At 55.8% G+C, this 25,365-nt stretch overlaps 1 protein-coding gene and 1 non-coding gene across 6 annotated transcripts in view; both read right to left on the minus strand.

Annotated features, from left to right (window-relative positions):
- Positions 1-6,776: 6,776 nt before the first annotated feature.
- Positions 6,777-25,365, minus strand: part of AP1B1 (adaptor related protein complex 1 subunit beta 1) — an 80,168-nt gene continuing 61,579 nt past the window's right edge. For 3 of the 5 annotated variants that reach the window (XM_073222577.1, XM_073222576.1, XM_017669082.3), the window contains 13 exons: positions 25,173-25,288; positions 24,681-24,846; positions 19,964-20,062; positions 19,205-19,464; positions 18,374-18,575; positions 17,543-17,563; positions 16,793-16,936; positions 12,444-12,589; positions 10,513-10,642; positions 10,157-10,241; positions 9,370-9,456; positions 9,133-9,287; positions 6,777-7,668 (listed from right to left, as the gene is read on the minus strand). In XM_073222577.1, the coding sequence (XP_073078678.1) occupies positions 7,594-7,668; positions 9,133-9,287; positions 9,370-9,456; positions 10,157-10,241; positions 10,513-10,642; positions 12,444-12,589; positions 16,793-16,936; positions 17,543-17,563; positions 18,374-18,575; positions 19,205-19,464; positions 19,964-20,062; positions 24,681-24,846; positions 25,173-25,288 (1,686 nt within the window). In that variant the 3' untranslated portion in view covers positions 6,777-7,593. Of the gene's footprint in view, positions 7,669-9,132; positions 9,288-9,369; positions 9,495-10,156; positions 10,242-10,512; positions 10,643-12,443; positions 12,590-16,792; positions 16,937-17,542; positions 17,564-18,373; positions 18,576-19,204; positions 19,465-19,963; positions 20,063-24,680; positions 24,847-25,172; positions 25,289-25,365 lie in introns of all 5 variants that reach the window. The other 2 variants (XR_012125471.1, XM_073222578.1) reach the window with 2 other exon arrangements.
- Positions 11,869-11,965, minus strand: LOC118967494 (small nucleolar RNA SNORD125). The gene has a single exon (XR_005054584.1). It is a non-coding gene; the product is annotated as a small nucleolar RNA SNORD125 (small nucleolar RNA).

Genomic DNA, 25,365 nt, shown 5'->3' on the forward strand with positions numbered 1-25,365 from the left:
GATTTGTGGTTACTTCTCCAGGTAACCTTGTTCCAGGTCTTTCAGTCCAATGAATAGGGACTCCGGGCTTTATCTTCCTTTCCTGTCATGCTTTTCCCCTTCACCCTGTTTCCCCTCTCACTTTGTAACTTGCCAGGCGTCTGGATTTTGTGAGCTGCCTCAGTTCCATTGAAGAACAAGACAGGGAGTAAATAAACTAAGCCACCTGTTCCTTTGAGGATTCAGCAGAGTGCGGGGCTGACATGAGGATGGTCTTCCTTACAGCGCTCGGTGGAGCCCCCCTCCCTGGCCTGGCACACCCTGTCTTCTTGCTCCTGCCCTTCCTTGGGAGCCACGCCTCAGTATCCCTCCTCTGGAAAACCTCCCTTGCTTTATTGCTGACCGAGTGCCTTCTTGGGCAGTGCTTCTTCGGGAACAGCAGAACAGGGGTGTGGGGGGGGACATCTCCAGTTTCTCAGTGCGTGGTTTTGGAATGGAGGACACCCTGGACAGGGAATGGCCTAAAGCTCCCACGATGCCCTGCAGACTCCCCAGGGGGGACACATGCTCCAGGAAACGCTTTCATGAGCATCACTAGCAGCAGCTCCCATTGATCAAAGGCCTGTGATGTGCCAAGCCCTGACCCGCAGCTGTGAGCGCACCGAGGCCCAGAGGGATGCGATGATCTGCCCCAGACTGTCAAGCAGGAAAGGGACAGCACAGGCACTGAAACCCAGGACCTTGGGCCCCCGAGCCTGACTTTCTGAGCAGCCCAGCTTCATCTGGGCCCTGGGGCCAGAGGGCCTTCAGGAAGGGGTCAGCAGGAGCCTGTGGCCCTGTAGGGAGAGGCTTTGAGGAAGCCCCTGTCACCCATGGTGACTGAGCTGAACTGTGACAGGAGTGGGCAGCCCTGGTGCCAGGCGTCCCAAAGAAACCGGAGAACTCAGGCTGCCTGTCTGCCTGGGATGGGAATTTCTAAGTTTCTCTCCTGAATCTCCTCCCTCCTTCCCCAGAGGAGGCAGCTGGGCTGCAGCCCCATGCTCTTCACATGCTACCATCCAGTGCTGCAGGGAGTGCCCACCAAGCACCCATGTGTCTGTCCCTTCAGCACACAGGACCCAGCTCCGGGCACACAGGGCCAAGCTGGTCACCGCCTGCTCTCCGTGGCTTGTGAGAGAGACATGCAGCCAGGCACAGACAGATTGGAAACAGGAGCCCTGGCCTGGTTCAGGCCTGGAAGCTGAGGGGATCCTGGGGAAACACCAGCCTGGTCACAGCTGGGGACTCAGGAAGGGCCTGATGTCACACCTAAGTCCTAAAGGATTAAGCCACAGAAAGTGGGGTGGTTGGGAAGGTAGTTGAGAGGGCCTGGGCAGGGATAAGGAACCAGGTAGAGAATTCTGTGTCCCCTGGTTCATTGCCCACAGCCTTCCAACACCAGCCCCCACTGGCTGATCTTTGCCCACACAGCTTCTTCCCAACTGGCCTGATTTTGGTCCTTCCCTGGGTCAAGCATCCTGGACTGCATCCATTACCCAGGGCCACGCCACTGACCTTTAACTAAGGTCTGTCCTGACTGTTAACCACAGTGCCACACCTTTTGTCCCAGCAGTAATTCACCTCCCAAGCCATGAATGAGGGGGTTACCTGACCTCTCAGATGCTTGGCACATAGGGAGTCCTTTGTCATCATCATAATGCCTCCCACTGAGTGTAGCTGCTCAGCCTCCTGAAGGAGTCACAGCCATCAGGACAGAAGGAGGCAGTACAAGGCAGTGCTTCTGCGCCCCTAAGTGAAACCTCCTGAGTTTGAAACCTCCTCCTGGGTGGGGTGTGCAAGTTACTTAGATTCTCTGAGCCTCAGTTTCCTTCTCTGTAAAAGGAGATAATAATAGTCGTGACTTTATAGAGTTGTAGATGAAATGAGATGAAACAAAGAGAAAAAGAAGGCAGTTTAGTAAGGCTAAAGAGGACAAAATTTGTATACATAAAACAATTATGTTTTTACATACAACTAGCTACTAGTTACAAAACAAAATGGAAGTGTGTGTGTGTCTACACAGGCTAAGTGTGCATGCTGGTATTTCTTAGCTCTGGCCTAGAAGTGCCACCCCAGAGGCAACAAGCACACCCAGCACCCAGATCTTGGCTCCTAATACCACTCTGCAATAAAAGGAACCAGGCCCCTTGGAGAGATGGCTGATGCTGGGTTCCAAACCTAGCAGGACAAACACAAGATGAGCATGGAGTATCTCGTAACGCCGGAGTGGAAAGGAAGGAAGTCGCAGACGAAATGAAAGGATGGTGGCATGTCAGAGGCACAGAGCCCACCTGAAAAGAGTTCTCAATGGCCAATTGGAATAATTTAAGCAAAAAAAAAATTGTTTTTTGATTGAATTGGACTTCTGGAATTAAACCCAAATTATACAATAAATACCCATGAGTCCAAACTAATATAAATGACTGAATTAACAAATAAATGCAGGAGAAGAAACAAATCCTCCTTACAGAAGAACTCCCAATAGTTTATGTAGGTACCCTGCCACCGGTCTTTTGGAGTGTGGATGGGCTGCACTTACCGCCTGGCTTCCGAGGAGCAGACTGCATAAAGGGGGAGAGAGCAGCTTCACCGGGAGAAAGGTGGGAGCACTACGTTGGCCAAGTGATCGGGGCTAAGCTGACAGTGACGAGTCCCATTGACAGTGTGGACCCCTGATCTGATGATCGGTAGTTCACCTCTCAGGTCTTCCTCCTAAAAACCCAAACCCCAGCCTAACCATGAGAAAAACATCCGACAAACTCAAATTGAGGGATGGACTACAGCACACCTGACCAGGGCTCTTGAAATTGTCAAGGGTGTGAAAACCCAAGTGTGAGAACCTGTCGCAGACCAGAGGAGATGGAGAAATGGCAATGACATGGATCATGGGATCCAGGAAAAGAATGAAGACAAGAGTGGGAAAACTGGCGAAATCTGAATAAAGTCTGGAATTTAGTTTAAAAATTATATATAGTTTTTTATTTTATATATTATTCCTATATTTGCTCTATATTGATATATATTTACACCATAAGTATACATATAGAAAAGAATGGAAAACACCCCATTTACAAAAGGAGCCAAAACAGAAAATACTCATGCGTCTATGTAAGAATAAATGTGCATGCAAGAACTTCTAAGTAAAGAAAAATTAAAATATTACAGACACATAAAAGCACGACCGAGAGGCATTTATTCCTCTCCATAATGTTTTCAAAACATTAATAAGATTAGTGTCATTATTCACATCATTCCCCAGAAGAGAATGTCAATTCTCCATAAGTTAATATAAATTAATATAAAAATTGATGTGATCCAAATGAAAATCATACCATTAATTTTTTTGAAAAGCCAAACAAGTGCTAAAATTTAAACGGGACAAAGGGTGAAGAAGAAGTACTATAAATTATGAAAATATAAAGTATAGTACTTTCTAAAAAAAGCAGTGGCCAATGAATAGACAAATTCTCTGGTAGAGAACAGAGTCCAGAAAAGAATTCATATATTATGTGGAAATTCGGTCCATGATACAAATGACATTTCAAATCTGTGGAGAAAAGATGAATTATTCAGTAAATGGTGTGGAGACAACTGGGTAACCATCTGGGGAAAGAGAAAGTTGGATCCCTCACCTCGTTCTAACATAAACCCCAGATGGAGAAAGATCGAAATGCAATTTTGATCAAATGCAAATAAGAGCAGACAAGTACCAGAAAGAAAGAAGAGATTAGAAGAACACTACATGAAAAACAAGTTCAGCATGGAAAAGTAAAAAGCAGTTACAAAATGGGGGGAATCAATGACAAATGGGCATGAAAAGGACCAAAGACCATATAGAAAAATGGGCAAAAAGAAATGAAGACAGCTCACAGAAAAGGATGTGCAAGTGGCTCGAAAACACATGAACAGAGACACTTTTAGAACATAGGAAGATGGCATTTCCCCCCATGGGGTTGGCACACATCAACACACTGGGTTGAGGGTGCAGGGGAACTGGTATCTTCTTCCTGGATGGTGGGAATATAAATTGGAGAATTTTTAGCCACAGCTGTTAAAGTTATGAATGCACCTACCTTTGATCCAGCAATTCCTGTCTGAGGAAATTTGTCGCCGTCTGAAAGTGAATATTCTTTGTGGGATCACTGGTACTAGCACCACCACAGACACAGCTTGGTGGCCGTTGCGGGGCACTGGTCATGACGGCACCTTCATTCAATGGAGAGCCACACAGCTGTTATCAGAAGGCATGAGGACACCCTCTCCAATGGACTGATTACAGAGAATTCTCCACGATAGAAGTATGGTGCTGATTAGGGTGTGTTCCATGCTACCCTTTGTTTTAAAAATGGAAAAAAAACACATTAGACTTGTTGAGTCACTTTGGAAGGTAACGTTGGTTCCTTTGCAGAGGAATGAGGAGCAGGATTTTTCACTTTCCTCTATTTTTGCCTTTTGGACCTGGAACCATGTGGATGCATTGTTTTTTCAAAACAAGAACTAAAATTTAAGATGTAAAATGTGTATACGTGCTGGAGCAGCAATTCTGGGGCTAGTCCTACAGCTCCGTTTGCGCCTGTGAGCCAGGACAGATATAAGAAGACATCCACTGCATCGCCACTGTCACTCACAGAGGCTGGAAACAGCCTGAGCGCCCATCAGGAGGGGTCAGCTGGTGGCGGCCACCGCAGAGCCCGAGGGGGGTCTGTCTGTACTCATCATGTCTGCAGTGTGCTGTCATTTGTTTGGTCAATATCTCCGTGGATTTGCTTATATACAGCACAGAATATGCCTGGACCAAAATCTAGCAACGAATTTGTTCCTAAGGAGGAAAACTTAGAACTGTATTCTCTGTGTGGCTGATGTTTTACCAGGGTTCAGTCACTCCCTCCATAACAAAACAAACGCAAAAACAAAGCAAACCACTAGTTGAAGATTTTTTAAAAATGTAAAATGAGGTCACACTGTCTTAGCACAGTGTCTGGCACATGGGGAACCCAGCAGGTCCCTGGATATTTGTTGGGTCTTCCAGAAAGAATATTTGTGGTTGAACTTCCCGGCTGGCTGGGACGACCTGGGCCACTGGAGAATCTTCTGCAGGATGACGAGTCCCCTGCAGGGTGTCAGGCCGGGAGGCTGGAGCACAGCAGGACCAGGCCACGTGAGGAGGGGGAGGAGGCATGTGATGGGTCCTCACGGGGTGAGTGGGGAAGGGAAGATGAAAGGGCTCAGAGGTGGGTACAGCTGGGGTATCCCCCCAAAGCGCTTCTCACAAAGGCCTGGGCCCCGGGGTGCTTGCTTCCTGACCCTGGCCCAGGCTTGGGGAACTCGAGGAGGCTCTCTGCCTGTTTCTCCCTGTGTACATTAAGGCTCTGGTGGGTTCCATCATGCTGGGCACTGTGGCCAGGAAAGGGACGAAATCATGGTAAGGCCCTACCCACAACTGCCTGAGGCCCAAGCACAGCGTGAATTAGGATGGTGAAACCAAGATGTCAGATGACAGTCCGAGGCCCTCTGTCCAACCAGGCCAGCCTTTCTCATCGGCTCTTCTCCCTCACCCAGGGCCTTGGCCCTGGACCTCAAATCACCCCTTGTCACTCCACTGGAAACAGCTATTCTAATTTAAACTTTTCTGCCCTTGGGGCAGAGGGATGGGGACAGCAAGTCATGAGGCCCTGGGTGGCTGAGCTGGCAGGTGGCAGGTAGGGGCCATATCCCTGGCAGTGCACTCCAGGGTTTTGGGTGGGAGTCAGTGCCCCAGGCTGCCAGGGACAGCAGGCAACATGGCAGGCGAGCCTGATTGATAGTCTTTCTCATCAAGGGTGCAAAACCCTGTTACTCTTGTGCACAGCCGGGGAGCCTCAAGCTGGGGCAGGGCCTTCTGAGCCCAGGGCTTCCAGGGATGCGCCAGGTTGTGCAGTTCAGGACCTTGTTCAGTTCTCAACTTGTGGTCCCCAGGGCAGCATGGAGATGCCCCAGGGTCAGAGGTGGGGCACTGCAGGGCTCGGTGCTTCTGCGGTCCCTCAGCCCCTGGAGCTGGGAAGGCAGCAGCAAAGGGAGTGGCTGGGCTGCATGGGGCAAGTTGCACCCAGGCTGCTCCTCCCTCAGAGGCAGGCTGAAGGCCACCGGCCACTGTGGCCCGGCCTGGGTTCTGGCTGCCCTTCCCTAGGACCCAGGCCAATGGCAGGACTGCAGCCACAGGAGTGTCCTTGGTGGCAGCCGGGGTGGGTGCCGGCTCAGCACTGCATTCAGCCTGCAGACAGGCCTGGTGCTGGGCCTGCCTGCCCGCCCTCTTCCTCCCACAGCTGCCCTGGATCACAGCACCTCCCTGCAGCTCCTGGGAGCCTCCCAATGACGGGGGGCTGAGGAAAACCAAACGGACACCAGCCCTCCCTGCCAACATCAGAAGGCGAGACAGCTCGGGCGGAGTTAGCATCAAGGGCGGGAGAGGTGCCAGGGAGACCAGCAGGCCTCAGCAGTCAGCACTTCAGGACAGCGTGGAGGAAGGGTGCTATCCTCAGATTGCCAGGAGAGGGCCCAGGCCCCCACCCAGAAAGGCCTTGGGACCTGACACACTGGCCAGGGACACGCTTCATGTCATCATTTTTATTCACTTTCTCTTTTTGAAAATAAAAGTAAACATACAATATATATTCTCTATGTATATTAGAGTTACTGTAGGTGGTCAGAAAAACATCTTCGGTCACTTGGAGGCAGTTTTCAATTCTGATATTTTGTGGAGGGGAAAAAACTGTCCATGATTGCCAAAAGCAGAATCCTTCTTTATTATTAAACAGCAGTAACAGGAAAACCTAATGCTGTCAGACACAACCGAACTCGGGAGGCCAGGAACGGGGTGGTGGACCGAAGGAGAAACCCTAGACGGGAAGCCCCCGCTCGCCCGATGCCCCGCCCCTCAGCCCGGCGCTGCTTCAGGAGCCCAGGGCACGCTGCGGGGTGTACACAGGCAGCGACCCTCCTCAGGGGCAGGAAGGGCAGGAGCGGAGAGTGTGTGCCGCTGCCGGGGGACAGAGCCCAGGTAGGGACTCTGGAAGCTTCGGTCTGGTCCCCCCCGTGGGCACCAGCACTTGGGAGGCTGCAGCCTGGCTGGCGTCCCCGCAGGCCCCAGCCTGGGCAGATGCAGAGGGGGAGGTGAGGGCGCAGCCATGGGGGCCCCAGACCCTGACAGAGGAGCTCTCCTGGTGCCAAGGGGCCCTCCATGTGCCCGGCCGGGCCCACCCCACCAGAGCCGGTGGTGGGGGGGACCTCTACACCAACCCGAGAGGGGCCGAGGGGCGGGGTGCTTCCGGGCTGGGAGCCTGAGGCGAGAATGGCACACTCGCCCTTCAGGGCCTGAGGGAAGGAAGAGAAGAACCCTGGGTGCCCCTGTCCGGCTTCGGTCTCCTTGGGTTCCCTCCTCACCTGACCCTACATGTCGGCAGCAACAGAAGAGGGGGGTCCCGGGAGCCCCGTGGGTGGCCAGGAGCCCTGCTCAGCCTCTCCGGAAGGAGGTGCTGCCACTCCCAGGGGGCTACTGACAGGGCCGGCAGAAGGCCGGGGTGGGTGCTGGACGGGGCCTCAGTTCTCGAGGATGGTCTCATAGGCCTGGTACACATGCTGGGAGACCTCTGGCGCTCGACACTTCAGGGAAAGCTGTACGGGGAGAGAGGGGCCGGGGGACACAAAGCACTCATTCCCAGGGCTCCCCTCTAGGGCCGAGAAGGGACGCAAGGCAGGAAGAGGGGGCAGGAACCAGATGAAGTGTGGTGCGTACACGTGGCCTGTGGCAGCAGCGTGGCTGGGGCAGATGTGCAGTGAAGCAGAGGGCGGGCTGCACAGCCAGCCGGGCGTGCACCAAATACACTTGCAGCCCACTCGCCTGCTGTCAGCCCGGCCACCACAGCCCTGCGGTCCGACAGCAGTGTGAATCAGGAACTGGGAGCTGTCAGGCAGTGCCAGGCCCCCCACTCCCAGTACAGGGGTGGGGAGGGAGCAGGTCCCATCTGGGAGCTGGTAGTTTTTCCTGGGTGAGTACAGGTGGAGGAGAGACACCTGCTGCCACCTCTCCTGCCAAAATTACTGCTTCTGAAGGCTGTGGTTGGGAAGGGGGAGGGGCAGATGGGCCCCGGAAGTCAACCTTGGTTGCCCACAGGGCCTCCAGCCTGCTCTGAAGGGCTCTGTGCGCACTGTGTGTGTTGGGAAGCATCACAGAACTGGGGCCACCTGGCTGGAAAGCACTGGGGTGTCTGGGGTGTCAGCAGAGGGCCCCTGGCCCTTCTCCTGCAGTAGGCAGGCGAGTCTGCAGCTTTGGAGAGCAGTGGGATGAAGCAAGGTAGGGGGAACCGGGGGTGCCTTGGAGCCAGGCCAGGAGACGGGGTGTGCAAGGTGTGGGTGGGGAGGGTGGAGGGGAAAGAGGAAGAGAAAAGCAATCTGCTAACCTCCAAGTCCTGCACCATGGGCACCAGCAGGGAAGGTGGGCATGCAGCAACCGAACACAGGGAGATGGAAATTACCACCACCGAAGCCACTGCCCCAGCCACACCCAACCACCCAACCCCGCCAGTGCCAGCGGGGCCCCAGGAGCAGCGTCTGGAGGGCCATGCCTGCCAGAGACTTGGGTGCAGGGGGAGAAGCAAAGCCCGGGGCTCCCCGAGGGCCCGGAACAGCAGCACGGCCTCCAGGACAAGTGCTTCTTGGAAGCTCGGATCTGACTGGGCTGTCCCAGAGGCTGGCACGGACTTGCTGCTGGCATTGACATCTTCCCAGGCAGGTACTCAGCAGGGGGAGGGGGAGGAGGGCCAGGGTCTGGGCACAGCAGTACCACTTCCCAGTCAGGCAGGCCTCAGGCCAACTGTGCCACCTCACAGGGCCCTCACTAAACCTACTAGTCCGACTCACTGCTCTGAGACCCAGGTTGATGTCCTATCTGGGTAACTTGGTGTTTTCTAAAGTCCCTCCCAGGGGCAGAATTCTGATGTTCGTTCATGCCAGACTCAAAGGGACCCCAGCCTAGCTGGCCTAGAGCTGACCCCTGGCCCGGGAGAGCAGAGGCAGGAAAGGCCGCACAAGAGGGAGGCAGAGGCCCCAAGGCTGGCAGGGCAGGAGCAGGGGCCTCACCGTGAGGCTAGGGTTGCCCGGTTGGATGCGCAGCTCCGCCAGCACCCAGATGCCGTTGGTCAGCTTCAGGGACTGGTAGAGCATGTCCTGGCCCTCCACATTCCTCTTGGCAACCGTGAAGATGTTGCTGCTCTGCAGTCGGCTGCTCACAGCCTCTGGGGGTCAGAAGGCCCCCCAAGTCAGCGTGGGGAGGGCCTGGGGTATAGGCAAGGGGCAGTGTGTACTCGGGAGCCCTACCTGCATTGAGGGGGCAGTCTCTGATCTGGAACTGGGCTTCATTCTCATTGGGAATGTCCTTCCATGTGGCCAGGAACATCTGCCGGTCTGGTGGGGGGGGCATAGGAGATGCGACCCCGGTAAACCTTGAGGCCCCGATTAAAAACACTCAGCAAAAAAGGGGCTGTGGGAGGAGGGTGCCACCTTGACGCTGAAGACAGGCACTAGCTCCACCACAGCACCCTGCTTCCCTGAGCAACCCCTCAGCTCTGGGGAGGCGGCCACCAGCGCTGCTCCCAGAAGACCCTCAGCTTCCTGCCTCTGGGCCCTGAATCTCTCCTTGCCAGCACCCACATGTACCCAGCTCCTGCTCTGGTCCCGAGCAGCCTACTTATTTATTAGTCACGCCTGAATTAGAGCCCTTCCGTGGTGACTGGGAGATGATGTGGGCCAAGTGCCCCACATGGCACCAGGCTGGGAGTGAGCCCTCCAGGCACTGGGATGAGTCCTCTTGGGCTCCAACCAGGAAATGGGCATCAAGTGTAAGATACTGCGTGGGCTCCCTGCCTACGGGAGCCCATGCGACAACTGTCTAGAGGCTGTTGGCAAGGCTGAGGGGTGGAGGAGAAAAACCCAGAGGGGCGAGAGAGCTCCGGCACAGCACAGTCCATCAGGCCAGAGCTGGCTAGTCAACACCTGGGGCCTTATGGGTGTGACCCTTGCTCCAGGCTCTGCAGACTCATGGACTCCACCAGGGCAGAGCCAATCCATCAGTTCCAGGGACCCTAGGTGCACCCTCAGGACTCACCCATCTTCCCATCCTCTACAAAGAGGATGTGTAATGGGTACAAAGTGCTGAAGTAGAAGACATCAATGTTGTTCTTCACGGCCACCTGGGAACAAGAGGGCCCCCAGTTGGTCCCTGAAGCTTGATAGCACCTCTAAGGCTCCAGGAAGGGCCGGCTCCCTGCACCCCACACCTGAGCAGGCTCCTTCACATGCTTTCTCTGGTAACCACACCCCTTCGTCCCCTCTGAAAGGGCCTCCCTGACCCTGTAACCAAGAGCATGCCTCCACAGACTCGGCCCTTTGCCGACACCAGCCAGGCCCCAGACCTCTCCACAGGCTCCTCCCCTGGGGTGCTTGGCCCTGCCTGGAACACACCTGGAGGTTGTTCAGAGGCTCCATCTTCATGACTGAGCCCACTGTATTGAGAGGCAAGGAGCTCTCCACGGTCTGGTTGGGGCTGAGTGGTGCATGCACCTGGAGGGGGGCGGCGGGGGCCAGGCCAAAGCTGCAGAGAGAAAGCCCCCGTGGGGGAGACAGGGGGAGCAGGTGCTAACACAGGACGCGTGGGTTCCTCGAGCTCCGGCACTGGGCAGCGGGCGGCAAGACGCCTCTCCAGCAAGCCAGCCCCTGCCCGGCTCCGGGCCCAGGACAGAAGGACAAGTTCCCGACCCTCACCCCCACCCCTCAACGGCCATGTGGACAGGAGGAAAGAGCTCTGGGCTGGCCACAGGCCTGAAGTCCATCCTTGCTCTTCATTCTCCTCAGGGCGAGGCACCAGGTGGGCACGAGCACGGCTTGCCCTGTCCCACCCTGGAGGGGCCCCATCTAATACCAGGGGCTGGACAATAAGCTTCCTCTAACTGAAACGTCTGTGATGGCCCAAGTCTGCCTCCAATCCCCACCTCCCGGGAGGGACGTGACGATCCCCAGTGAGATGCCAGGCTTTCCGGTCTGGGCTAGAACTGGCCAGGTCAGAGAGTCAGGCCACAGAGAGATTCAGGAAAGCCCTGCTTCCCAGTATAGCAGCACCCTGGCAGATCATGGACCCCCTGAGTGAGAGATGCCCCACCCACAGGCTCGCAGAAGGCAAGTCACAAGCATATGACTGGGACCCGGAATCGAGCGCTCACTGTGCCCAGGCTGGGCATTTGATACATGCTAATTCCTATCCTCATAAGAACAGCGACAGGTACACATTCTCCCACCTTCCGGGACACAGAAAGGGGCAAGCCCGTGCCCAGACCCACAGGTGCAGAGCGCTGCTGAGATCCAGAGCCTGAGCTGCCCAATCCCAGCCTGTGCTCTGCCCACCAGGCAATCAGGCCTCCCTGGGACACAGGGGGAGACAACGTGGGGAACCCCGGGCCCTCGTGGTGGCCCGGCACTCCAGGCTTTCCTGGAGGCTCCTCCACTGCCTGCTGTGTGCTCCTGGGCAAGGCACATGCCCTCTCTGAGCCCAGGTGTCATTACTTATTGCAAGAGGATAACAGCGTTGACCTCACCGGGCTGTCAGGTGTCTCAAGTGAGACAAGACTCCTAAAGCCCTTGGCACAGGGCCCAGTACCCAGGAAGTTTTCAACCCACAGTATGGCTGTTGCAAGCCATCTCAGGACTTCTGTCACAGAGGCACTGCTGTGGCCTCCGGGGTCGGGTGAGGGTAAGCAGCTGAGCTACCACCACCCTCCCCGCTCTGATGGAGGGTCAGGACCCAGGGGCCTGCGGGACCCTCCTGAGGAAGCAGCCCCTTCAGTCAACTTCTTAGAGGCTCAGTTTGCTCATCACCAGAGCTGCTCAGGAAGCAGAATCATCAGGAGAGGCTGCGTGAGTCCCCCAGAGAGCCCTGGCCTAGCTGGCCTGTCCACGCAGACCCGGGTAGTGCTGGATGGGAGGCAGGGGGCCCAGCAGGGTGAGGAGCCCAGGGCAGCCACTAGTTCGGGGCCTTGTCTGACCGTCTAATCCTTTGCCACATGGGGGAAGCTGGCAGGCAGGCCCACTCCCCTATCAGCCTTCTCAGAGCTGGGCCTGAGATGGGAACAACCTGCTATGGAGGTGCCTTCCAGAGGTGGGCTACTAGGCTGGAGCAGGGGTTTTGTCAGTAAAACACTCTTGAGCAGGGATGGCAAAAATAAGGGGAGATGACCTACCCCCTATGCCTGGTGCGTTTGGGTCCACGTAGGTGTAGGGGTGATGGTGGGGCTTGAGGCGCGGCTGTGAGGAATATCCACTTGCACCGGGCCCCTCCCAGCCCCGGCTCCTGCGTATGGTCCCCAGGGTGGGCTCCCGCCAGGCTGGCCTCGGAAGCTCACCTGTTGCGGTTGAACTGGATGGCAAAGTCAGTCATGACCTGCAGGGCCTTGTTGGTCAGCTGCAGGTCCATGGAGATGGAGCCCACCTGGCGGGTGAAGGTGCCTGAGATCTCCAACCCCTTGGCCTTCATGGCCGGGAGCCAGACCTGCAGGAAAAGATAGTGGGGAGGGGCTCACGTCTGTCACTTCCCCAAAACTCAGCCGACCTGAGGGGCTCTTTCCACTCCATCGCCTCTTACTCTCAGGGGCTCCCCAGATTGGCCACACCTGCTTTTACCACTAGGGAATGACCACGTGTATCTTGGGATCAGAGAACGATCCTGTGTGGCCCACGCAGGGTGTGGCCGTGTCTTGGAGCAGCTCGGGGCAGGGAGGAGCTGGTGTACTCAAGGTCTGACCGGAGCCTTCAGAGGTCCAAGAAGGAATGCTCAGGAAGCAGGGCTGAGGAAGGCGACAAGACAAGCAGGCCCGGCCCGCCTTCAGACAGGCCAAGGAGACTCGAGAGGCCAAGAGCATCCTGGGCCCCAGCCAGGGCCTGAGGCCTCCCTGGCTGCCAGTCTGTCCTTCCTCACTGAGGGAAGGGCCGGCCTATAACTGGAGAAGCGGGTCTGATCAAGGACAGGACCCAAGAGGACCCCTGGCTGGCAGGCCCTCTACTGTTCGGCTGCCTTTGTCTTAGCTCCAGGGTCTTAGCTCCAGAGCTGCCTCCCCTGGGAAGCCCACCCCTGGCTTCCGTCCCTATGTTCATGCTGCAGTGACATTTTAGCAAATAAGCACAAGCCTGTGTTCGTCTCCCCTGCACCCAGCCAGATCTTTGAGGGAAGGGCTCTGCTTTTCTATCTTTATATCCTCAGCTTGGAGTTTGGTGTGGAGTTGGTACTCAGGGAGCGTTTGCAGAGCAAAACAGCTTGAATTAAAGCCCTGCCCATGAAGGATGCCTATGGGTGTCATCCTGGGGACATATTCTCACTTGGAAGGCTCTCAAGCCCCTGAGGTCAAAAGGCTCAGTTTCACCACATCTTCCCCAAGGTGCCTTTGTCAGCCAATGTCTGTCTCTCAACGTGCCAACACCGGGAGCCTCAGAGCCACCTGGGCGCCCGCCCTCAGCCCACCCCGACCCTCAGTCACACAGCCCAGGTCCTGTCAACACCACCTCCTCCACCTGCTGCCAGATCCTCCACTCCCTTCTCTCCACAGCCACTGTCTCCTCCTCAGAGTTCACCAGGTGAGAGGGCAGCTGCCTGTGCGGCCGCTCCAGTTCCTCTGCCCCCTTTCTGCAGCAGCTGAAGTCATCTTTTAAAAATGTGAGTCTGATCGCGTCACCCTTAGAAACCCTTCCGGTCCTGCAATGCTTTCACTGCGCGTGGCCTCCACGGCACGGCGCCCTCCTGCCCAGGCTGGGGTTGCAGCTGCCCCTCCGGCCCTCAGGCACACTGCTCCCTCTCCCTGGAAAGGGCTTCCCCAGGCCCACCCTGACACCCCCCGTACTTGCTGACCCTGATCCTCCTTTGCTTTCGCTGGACAAATCTGTGAGGGCAGCGGAATCTTGTGCCTTTAGCTCTCAGGGGTGGCTCGGCCAGCAGACAGCACTCAGAGGGCTCCCACACGGTGACCTCCCTGCACCCCGCCCCCCATCAGGCCTCCTTCCACAGGTTCTTGCAGAGCAGCCTCTCTTTTGGTCACCGTGTCTGACTGCTGAGGGTGGGGACCTCATCTTTCTTGGTCACTGTGGGTTCACAGCATTTAGCACAGGTCCTAACACAGAGATAACCCTCAACATTTAATGAACTGTCACCACCCACTGGTCCAAGTGCTTGAGGAATCCCAAGTTCTTGTACACAGAGAGCCTCATCCCCCTTGACCAACAGGAAGTTGGGGATGTATTTATCGCCACAGGTAGGGCAGAGAAATGCACGGGGACAGACAATTCTAGGCAGTCACAGTGGTGTTAGGAAATGCAGAGGACATACCCACAGCTTCTGAAGGGAAAGTACACCCACGTTTGGGGAACTCCTGTGACTAAGGTAGTGGGGAAAGTCCAGCCCATGCTGCAAGGATTCCTCCTCCAGGCAGCCTGCTCTGAGTGCTCCTGACCTGGGAATCCCCCCACTTCTCATTTCCAGCACTTGCTGGTGGTATACCCATGTGATCCTCCACTCAGAGCAGGGGCAGTATCTGTTAAAATGAACACACAAGCGGAGGGCTGGTTCCCCAAGGGCCAGCTCCAGGCTCTGTATGTTTGCCAGCTCTCCAGTGCCCGGCAAGGGTTGGCACCCACAGGGCTGCAGGAGTCATGGCTGTTCTGTCGCCCAGTCCTGCCTTAGGCCTGTGACCCCGGGCTTCTCACGTGTATGGGTCGGCCTCATGCATCGGCACAGCCAACCTGGGCAGTGATAGTCAACCGGACATTTTTACATCAGACCGTGTATCCGTCTGTTCTCTCAGTCCTACTGATTCTGACAACCCGTGACATTAGGCAGGCCCACAGGAGGTTCTCAGACATTTGGGGCACGATCACATAGGACCAGAGGCTCTGGTGCCACAACCCTGCATTGAGTTTCAGACTCTGTCACTTATCAGCTATATGACCTTAGGCAAAAGCACTCAGATTTCTCAACCACAAAATGGGAAACAGTACCACAAGGCTGCCAGGAGGAGTCAGTGGGACGCGGTTGTGCCATACTTGTACAGTCCCTGGCGCTAGACTTGCTCTCCCTGTGGGCCCCTTGGGGCTCTAGCCACCACCAAGGCAGGCACAGCAGGCACACTCAGTGAGGAAGGGTGGGCAGGTGCTGGCTCATAGTTCCCCAGTCATGACAGAGGTGTCACTCTACTCCTGAAGCCCAGCTGCACCCTAATCTGGGCAGGGGAGCTTGGGAGACAAAGAGAGGCTCTGGCAGAAAAGGAGGTGGCAGATATGGGGTCGGCCCTGAATGTGGAGGGGATCCAGCCGGGTCCACCCCCTCTGGCAGCACCCCTGATGCCGAGGGCATGGCCCGTACCTCGCCTCCTTGGTGGCAGATCTGAGTGTCCCCATACCCCCGACTCAGCTCTCCTCCCCTGCCCCACCCCCATCTGCACAGGGCGCCTCCCCCACACACCAAAGCCCCTCCCTCCCCATCAGCTGCCACACCCTGCCGGTCCTACCTCCCAGGGACCTCCTGGTCCAGCCTCTTGCCTTCCCCTTAAAGGTGCCCTCCTTGCGTAGGCTGCCACCAGCATGCGTCACCTCCTGCCAGTCTCCTCACTGGGCTCCTTGCTTCTGCTCTACCCCTGCCAAACCATCCTCCACGCTGTAGCCAGAGCAACCTCTAGTACAAATCTGGCTCATCTCTGCTTACCTTCCAAGGGCTCTGCTGTGCCAGGGCACCCCCACAGCCTGGTGCTACCAACCTCCCCAGATTCTTCCCTCCCGCGTTAATCTCTGATTTGGCCAGGAGTCTTGGCAGGGGGTCCTGACCCCAGGTAGCATGTGGGCATTCTGGGGCATCTTCAGGTGGCACAGTGAGAGAGAGGCACTACATTTAGGGTCAGAGCTGCTGGACATGTGCCAGGGGGACAACAGTCACCAAGTCAGCAAAGTGTCTGCAACCCTTGGGTATGTTCTGCATGGTGTCAACATTCCCTGAAACTGTCAGGAGCCTAACCACGGTGAAAATCAAGAGAAGTCTGTCTTGCTGGAACTTTACCAGGGATCAGCAGCCACTGCAGAGACTAACAGCACCCCTGGCCACGCGGCCTACAGCACCTGCTCCGAAGCACTCTGTGGGTGTGGCCGACACCCTGACTGCACTGCTTCTCCAGGTCTTCTGGGGTGGGCAGTGCCCATGCCTTCACAACACCAAGATAGAAAATTTTTCTCTCTTACTTTTACATCTCTTTTATGCAGTGATACCATCTTATTGATTGGTTTTGAAACTCTGTGTAGGCAGGTCGCACAGTCCACAGATCTTACTGAAGGACAGGAAAGGAAGGGGGCATGATGAAACGTCTACTACTGGTAAGGGGCACAGGATCGGACAGCACTGAGAGCCACCGCCCCAACTAGGTGGGAGTCTCAGTTCCCAGCAGGCGCAGGCTCTCTCTCACCTCTAGCCTTCCCACGGGCTGTTACTTTCACCTGGAGCCCCTCTCCACTTCTGCCTGGCCAATTCTGACTTGATCTGGAAGCCTGAGCTCCAGTGACCCCACTCTGGGAAGACTTCCCCAGGGTCCTAGCTGACAAACTGCGCCCCTGGAGCCCAGCCTCACTGGCCTGGGCTGACTGCATGGAAGGGCCATTTAAGGAGCCCACACGTCACTCTCTGACTGGTCTCTGCTCCAGCCACGAAAGCAGGTGTGGTACTTACTGTTTTGGGGGCCACATATGATCCTGACAGGGTGCCCACGCCACTGGTCAGGTCAAAGAGGTCACTCAGGCCACTGCCCACGGTTGCTCCCAGGTTGGCTGGCACTGCTGCTGCTGGGGGTGCCACAAAGTTGGGGGCCCCGATCTGGAAAAGCAGGGAAAAGGGTCAGAGGCAGGGACCTGAGGGGCCCAGAATGGGTGGAGCCACCTGGCTCTTTAGAAATCAGGGAGGCGGGACAGGAGGGGAACCGCAGGGCTGCTGTCACATCACTCTGAGTTAAAGAAACAAGGCCGAGTGGGGGCTGGGTCGGACAGGCCGAGCCCTCCCACACCCTGCAGCCTCAGGGGACGCCTCTGGGAAAGGGCTGGGGACACTTGCAAACTAACACGCACACGCAGCCCAGAGATAACAACCCAAGACACACTGCTGCAAGGAGCTGTGCTAGGCCAGTGGCAGTGTGCCCTCCAGGATGCTGGAGGGGCCGTGGGGACCCAAAGGGCCAGCGATCCTCGGGACGACCGTGCAGCTTTGTCATGAGGTAAGTGGGCACGGGGTGAGGAATTCATGGTATGGGGCCCAGTGGCAGCCGGACGCCAGGTGGTCAAAGCAGAGGCTGCCAGGACGCTGGACAGAAGGCCAAGGCTCAGCAGGGAGGGGCTGCTTTGACATCATCTGACCCTTGGGATGCTGGGCCAGCGGTCTCAGGAGGAGTAGGGACGAAGGCTTGGTGACACAAGGGTTGAACCGTACCCCTTCAGGCTCATCCCCCATCTCCAAGCAGAAGCAGGTAGGGTGAAGAGAACAGGCAGCCACATGCAAAAAAGAAAAGGCAGGAAAGAAGACACAGAGGAACGAGAGAGGGGGAAGGAAAGGGAAAAGGTTAGTTATGGCTGCTCCCTCAGAGATGAGGCTGGTACGAGGCTGTACCGGGCCTAAGGGGGGCCTGGGCTGCCTCTCTTAGGAGCACTACCCCCCAGCTTCACCCCAGCACCCACGTCCTGTCATGGTCCCTCCTCCCCTTCCCTGCACTGCAGCCCTGGGGACCTGAGCTGGCCGTCCCCCCCACCTGGCTACACCAGCCACCTGAAGAAGTCCCAGGGAGATACTCAGGCCAGTCTTATCACCGGCTTTCTACAGGGGAGGGGGGACTGTCCCTGACCTATTGTGGGCCTCTCTCAGGCCTGCTGGGCTGCCGCCCCCAGCTGGTGCAGAGTGTGGGGATAAGGAGACACAGGTAAGGTTCTTCCAGCCTCAGAAAGCCAAGGTGCCTGTGGGGGGAAGGGACTAGGACCGGCCTTCCACTGCCCCAAGTACCTGAAGGCTCACTGGTCTGGCAAGGGACTGAGTCCTGTGTCTTGCCATTTAACAGCTGTGCGCTCCTGGGAGGGAAGGTCACCTGACCTCTGTTCTCTCTCTCTCTCTCTCTCTCAAGCCTGTTTTCTCACCTATAAGTAGGGAGCTACGTGATCACCTTCACAGGCAGATGTACCTGGGCCCTTGGTTGCGCCTGGCACAGAGAGGGCAGTCAATGACTGGTCCTTATCATTATCGGTGTCATCTAGAGGGGGTCCCAGGGCATACCAGGCTATCGAGGCCGCTGCCAAGGAGGTCCACAGCTCCCATCTGCACCGACGAGGTGGCCAGGGGCGGCCCACTCACAGGGGGGCCGAGGTCCAGGTTGAGGAGGTCACCCAGCAGGTCGCCCTGGGCAGGGATGACGTCCGGCTGCTCACCAGGGGGGGCCCCAGCAGGGGCCGTCTCAGGGCTTTCGGTGCTCTCGCTCCTTTGAGAACACAGGATGGCGGGGATCAGCAGGGTTGGGGTCGGGCTGCCTCAGAGTCCCCAGTCTCCAGGATCCTCCCCCAGGACAGGCACCTGCGTCTCCGTGATGTCCCAGAAGGGGCTGTCTGTGCGCCCCTCCTCCCCCTCCCCATGCCTGATCCATCTCTTCTGCCCTCCAAGGAATCCAGCTTCATGGAGATGACTGAAGGGAGAGGCCGTCTGCTTTCCCACCACTCAGCCACTCTAAAGAACAGATGGGGTGCCAGGCCCCTCCCGAGCCAACCGCTTGGAAGGGCAGAGGAGGAGGGTGAGAGTGGGGCTCTGGAAGTAAAAGAATGGAGCTGGTCCTCGCTCTGCTGGGTATGGGACGCTGTACCAGGCCCTCAAGCTCTCCGTGCCCACTGTCCTCATAAACAGGGACATCTCTCAGAGCTGTTGTAAGGACCAAACGAAGTCGCCTAGCCAACACCTGGCGTGTAGTGAGCATTCAATAAAAGGTCATCAGAATCATGATTCCCCTCAGACTCAGGCCTTGCCAGGAGACATCACATCAGGCCTAAGTGCCTGGGCTACTGAACTGAGGCACGAGGTAGGGCACACGCAGCCCAGCGACCGGCCCACGGCACTCACGAGGCAGTACGGGGTGGCAGGCTCTTGTGCACAATGCCCCGGCCACCCTCCACGAAGGCGCTGGGTGGCTTGTGGTAGACGGAGGCCAGGGTGCCAATGTAGCAGATAAGCTCGTCCAGCAGTGTGGGCTCGATGAGGTCCGTCTCTTCAGAGATGAGCGGCTTCTCGGCCAACACCACCTCCTTGGCAGCCACGGGGTCCGTGGAGAGCAGGCGCCAGTAGATGTAGCCACGGTCCCGCAGGTCTGGGTTATCCGAGTCCTTGGTGAGGTGATGAGAAGCCCGTGAATCTCAGAGCAGAGCAAATGGGTGAAGGGGAGGGAGGAGCCCCTCGGCACAACCGCATGATCCGGGCGCGGTCACAGGGCGGCCAACGACGGCGATCCCGAGTGCTCCTGAGAACTCGTCCCTGAACCCTTCAACGGACAAGGGCCCCTCTGCTGGTTTCCCACGCTAGCCCGGCCTCAAGCAGGTCATGCTCACTTTCGTCTCCATCCCCTGCCCCCCTCCCGTCTGCCCTTCCTGCCTCTGGTTCCCCTGCCCCTCCCTCCCGCTCTCTCAGTCTGTCTCAGCTTCACCACCTGTCCCTACTCTACCTTGATTTGTTTGTGAGCAGGGACCCTGGTTGACTCTGGTGCCAGACCCCCTAGGTGCCAGCCTGAAGGGCAGGACCTCGAAATGAAGGTCTGGCGTATTGGGCTAAAGCGAACCCCATGGAGCCAGCGCGGCGCTGGGCACAGCAGGGAGGCGGGGCACCCACCTGAGTGGCCAGGCTGAGGACCTGCTGCACAAGCTCCTGGGTCTCTGTCGGCTTCTTCAGAAAGAGTTTCACGATGGCCGTCAGGAGCTGCAGCTGGACCTGCGTGAACAGAGGTGACCAGGGGCAAGTGTGGGCTTCGTGTGGGAACAGCAGAAAAACAAGCGAGGACTTGATGAGGAAAGAGGGCATCCAAAAGCCCTGGGAGCCAAGAGCAGCTTTCCTAGGTTTGGGCCGGCCATGAGCACAGACTAAGGCCAGCCCCGGGGGCTGGCAGTGCTGACTAACCTAGACCTTGGCATCACTGCTTGGAAGGAACTGGCCACTTTACTATTTGGCGACCCCCTTCCAGCCCCGGGTCCCGGAAACCTGTGCCTTAAGGAGCTCAAGGCTTAAAATGGCAACATGTGTAGCTGGTATACTTCTTAAAGGGACCATCTGTCAACAAGCAGAGATGGTGCCAGCGAGGCCCAGGGGAGTGGGCCAGTTGGGCCCACAGAGCCAGCTTGTCACTGAGGGGCTCTGCTTCTACCAGAGCGTGGGAACCATTCCTGCCCAGCCCTGGCTTCTTACCCAGCTGCTGCCCTGGGCCTGGCCACCACTCCTCACTCCTGGGGTCTCTGGGCTTGCGCCCCTCATGGGTGCTGCCCCACAGTACTGGAAATGCTCTCCAGCTGCCTGGCTACCCTGTGCAGAGCCCCTCGAGGGCAGAGATGTCTGTCACAGCTATGTCCTTGGTTACTGCTAGAGCTGGTGCCCAGTGCATAGTAAGCACTTAAGACAAACTCACTGACTGAAAAACACCTCTGAAAGAGCAATTCCTGCACGCAGTCCTTCAATAGCCACATCTTATCTTCACCAGTCCTGAGACAATCAGGGCTGCGCCAGGGACAGGCTTGTGGCAGGAGGGTGGGAATGAGGCTGGTGGCACCTCGTGGAGGAGGGCACTTTCAGAAACAAATGGCTTAATTACCCTGGTAAGCTGGGTGGGCTGAGTGTAGGAGGCAGGATGGAGGGGATGTGGTCTGTTTCTGGGATGAAGTGGTCCAGAGTCATTGGGATTTGGTTACACATAGGCCAATGGCAGAAGAGCAATGGGCAGACTGTTTCCAAGACAGGAGGCAGCCCAGGGACTGGCTTTCCGACCTGGCTCCAGCCCCTGGCCGGGCAGCCTAGAAGAAGCCATTTTCCCTGAGTCAGTGAGGAAGAGGTGTGGCCAACTTCAGCAGGTTCTTGTGAGTTTTGCAAATGGTAATTTATGGCAGCAGATTTGGAGCTACAGTTAAATCATACCTCATTTGGGCCTTGGCTCTATCACTTCCCAGCTGGAAGACGCTGGACAAGCCATTGACCTTCTCTGAATTGGTTTCCTCATCTACAAAATGGGTGTAATGCCTCATAGTGGTAATGAAAGGGTCAGTGAGACAAGAAATGTAAAGAACCTATTCTGTATTCTGCTCAATACATAACAGCAGTCATCGTGGTTGTTGATATCACCATGGTCACCACACAGGGATGCTTTACCAAGGTCTCCCCAACCCAGGCCAGCCGGCTGCCTGGAATTGCTCTCCACTGTCGGGTCAGCTATGCTGCCTGAGAGCTCTGCCACGGGTCCAGCACCCCTGGCGCCCCAGCGTGCTGATGCGCTGTGAGCCTGCATGTTCAGGGCAGCCCTCCTGCAATGAGGCCACTGCCCCTTCTGGCTAGACAGGGGTGAGGTGCAGGATGGGCTGACATACCATCTTGGCCAAGACTTTCTGAGCTCCCCATGGCTGGAGGGTCCTAGGAGCCTACCATGGGGGGGCTCAAAAAGCCAATCTAAGATAAATTCCCAACCGTGAGGCACTGAACAGATGCTCTTATCAAAGCTTTGACCTGTGCTGTAGACCCAGGAGGCAAAGGGAGCAGGCCGTTTAATCAGAACCACCATCGCCACCACTCAGCTGAGCTCTGGAGCGGCAGTTTCTGCGTACATCTTCCGATAAGCTTTGCGGGGACCCTGAGCTGGAAACAAGGGAAGAGGCTCGGGGGTTTAACTTGCTCCAGGCCACCCCACAGGGAAGGAACCCGGCCCGGAAGCTACAGAACCCTGTTCCGTTTCCCCACACCAGGCTCCTACTCAGCTCCCCCTTGTCCGACTTCTCTAATCCTGGCTCTTTCACAGGCTTTGCCAAGGAGGATGAGGCTGCAAAAGATTTACCCTACTATGTGGGCAGAAATAGCCCCACAGGACATCCTTTGCAGTAATCCCAGGCAGAACTTGACTGCAGGCAGAAACCACTCCAGGCCAGGCTTTGCTTCTCAGAGACAAAAGGTTGGTGTGGTGGAAGTGAAGGAAGCCCCGGGGCCAGGCTGGCAGCTGGACTTGGCAGGTGGCAGTGGGAGATGGTGGGAGTTGTTACTATTATTTCGTACGGACATCTGTTGTTTTTGCCCACCCAGCATCTATGCCATCTTCTGGTTAACAAACACTGGCTTTCTTTCAGAAAACTGCCCATCCTGGTCTCCATGGATTGAGAGGGACGGTGTTCACAATCACAGTGACTGGCTCAAAACAATGTGAGTTGCGGGAGTCGCTAAGCTGTAAGGATGTGTCCTGGAAGCAGTGACGCACTGTGGGAGCCTGCCCGAGGAAGCAGCTGACCCAGGGAGGCAGAGACGGTCCAGATGCCACTGTCTGGGCACACTCACCTAGGAGTGCTAGAAGGGAGCTCACTCCCTGGATTTACCAGCTACAGGGACCAATTGGTCCCCTTTTTTGCCTGGAAGAGTTTGCTTTTACACCAGTTCTCACCAACACCAATGCTACCATCCATGAGTGCTTGTTATGAGCTGGGTGGTGTTAAGGACGCATCCCATTTAACTTTCACAACCACAGGATTCAGGAAAGTCTTATGATCCTCGTTTTACAAATGAGGAAACTGAGGCTCAGAGTGGCAGAGGATTAGCATAGAACCACTGAGCCAGGAAGAGGCAGAGAGGGGGGAATCTGGGGTCTCTAATTCTACGGCCCATGCCCTGACCCACTGGGTTATACTGCCCCAGTTGGGAAAGCACAGATTTCTGTGCATATAAACAGACATTTTAAAGGACCCTCCATGCAGAGGCAGAAAGTCTCCAGTTCACAGAAAAGAGAATAGAATACACATGAAAAGATGCTCAATCCCATTCAGAACAGAAATGCAGACAAAATCACAGCGAGGTACCCCTCCCTCGCTATCTAGCAGGTTGGCAAAAATAAAGTTTGAGGATGCCCTAGGCTGGCAAGGAGGGAAAGATGGGCTATCCCACCTCTGAGACAGACCTGTACATCAGGAGGGATTACACCAAGGAACACCTGGTATGCTTCCCACATCTCCAGTGCACAGGCCTTTTCATCCAAGCATTCTGCTTCTAAGAATCTATCTCCCAGCTGAACTGGCAGGTGTGCCTTACACAGGTATCCACGGCAAAGTTGTTTAAAAGAGCAGCAGAAAGACATCTAAATGTCCATTGGGGAGGCTGGGTAAATAAACATGTTATCTTTGCATGAAGGACTCCTATGCAGCTGTGAAAGGTTCTCAAATTACTAACGGCAGGGCCTTCAGATAGACTTTCAAGGGGAAAAGGTATGGTGCTGTGTAATCTGAATTTGCACAGTATGCTACCAATAGTATTTAAAAATAAATGAGAGGAAACATATACAGTTGATCCTCATTAACTCGTGGAGTCCACATTTCAAATTTGCTGATTTGCTAAAATTTACTTGTAACCTCAAATAAATTCCCATTCACAGACACATGCAGAGCAGTGAAAAACTTGAGTTGCCTGACATACACATTCCTAGCTGAGGTCAAAAGAGGTGACGCTCTTTGCCTTTTTGCTTTAGCTCTCGAATTGTAAATAAGTGCCACATATTTCCCAGTTTTGTGCATTTTCATGATGATTTTGCTGTTTAAAGCAGCCCCAAGTGTAGGGTAAAAGGGTGTCCAGTATTGCTGCTAAGCACAAGGCTGTGATGTGTCTTATGGAGAAAATACTGTTAGATAAGCTTTGGTCAGGCATGAGTGGTAGTGCTGTTGGCCTCAAGTTCAATGTTAATGAATCAAGAATATATGTTAAATAAGGTGTCTTTAAATAGAAACACACAAAAGCAAGGTTATATACTGACTGAACCTGTTTCCCCAAGGAACGGTGTTTCAGTACCCACTAATTCAGTGTTTGTGGTGGCTTTATAGAATGTAAGGACCGTGAATAATGAGAGCCAACTGTTGACGTGTATGTTTACATATGTATAGCGGTATGCATCTGTAAGTATTCCCAAGAAGCCAATAAATAACACTGGTGGTCTCTGGAAGAACTAGCGGTCAGGACAGTGTTGGGAAGGAGACTTCTCACTATGTATTTATATCTTTCAATTTTTAACCAAGTCAGTGTATTACCTATGCATAGGTAAATATGAAATTAGAACAAAACAAGAAGTATTTGCCTGCCTTCAATGCACACCATCACAGACGGTCCTCACAATCCCCTTGGGCACTGCAGCATGGCAGACAAATGGGCCACACCCGCCATACACTCCTCACTCATCGTTCTGTGCACCCCATCAGCACAGCATTCGGAGGGGCGGGGCCCTCAGGCTGCTGGCCGAGGGCAGCGTGTAGGGCAGGGCGGACCGCAGTGACGCCGAGCTACAGGCCCAGCCGGCATCCCGGCTCGCGCTGCCCGCCGGAAGACTCACCTGGGTGCTCTCGTCGTGGAAGCCCTCGAGGAAGCTCTCCAGCAGCTCATCGGCATTGTCGATCCGCTCAGCATACTCGCCCACGATCCAGATCATGGCAGCCCGGGCCTCAGGCTCATCCAGCGAGTCCAGGTTCTCGCACAGCGTGGCGATCACGCTCTCGTACCTGGGACAAGCGCACAGCCAGCGTGGGAGAATGCAGGAGCCCAGGCAAGCCAGGGGAGGCCCAGCAGGGGTCAAGAGAGACTCCAAGAAGGCGGTGAGTTAATAAGATTTGAATTTTAGCTGTTACATTTTAGTTCTTACTTGGTTCTTAGAAGCAGAGGAGGGGCAGCTCAGGAGAAATAAGAAAAAACAAAGGGTTTCTTTTGAGAATGATGTTTGCGGCAGTGAGGGAAGGAAGAGGGGAGAGGCTGCCCCTCGTTTTTTCTCCTCCCCACTGCCATCCCCTGCAGAGCCGCGTCACCCTCACTGGGAGAGGCAGGCACGTACTTGTTAGGGTACTTGCGGAAGATGTCCTTGATGACCACGATGGCTTCCTGGACCACATAGTTGACCTTGGTCTGGATGAGGTCGAGCAGAGTGCTCACACAGCGCTCTGCAGATTGCTGTGCAGGGAGAGAAGAGTGTGGGCAAGGCCTCCGCACGCGTTTCCAGCAGAGCCCCAGTGACATGCCTTGCCCAG

This window comes from Manis javanica, chromosome 15 (assembly GCF_040802235.1).
Source record: "Manis javanica isolate MJ-LG chromosome 15, MJ_LKY, whole genome shotgun sequence".
Taxonomy (NCBI): Eukaryota; Metazoa; Chordata; class Mammalia; order Pholidota; family Manidae; genus Manis; species Manis javanica.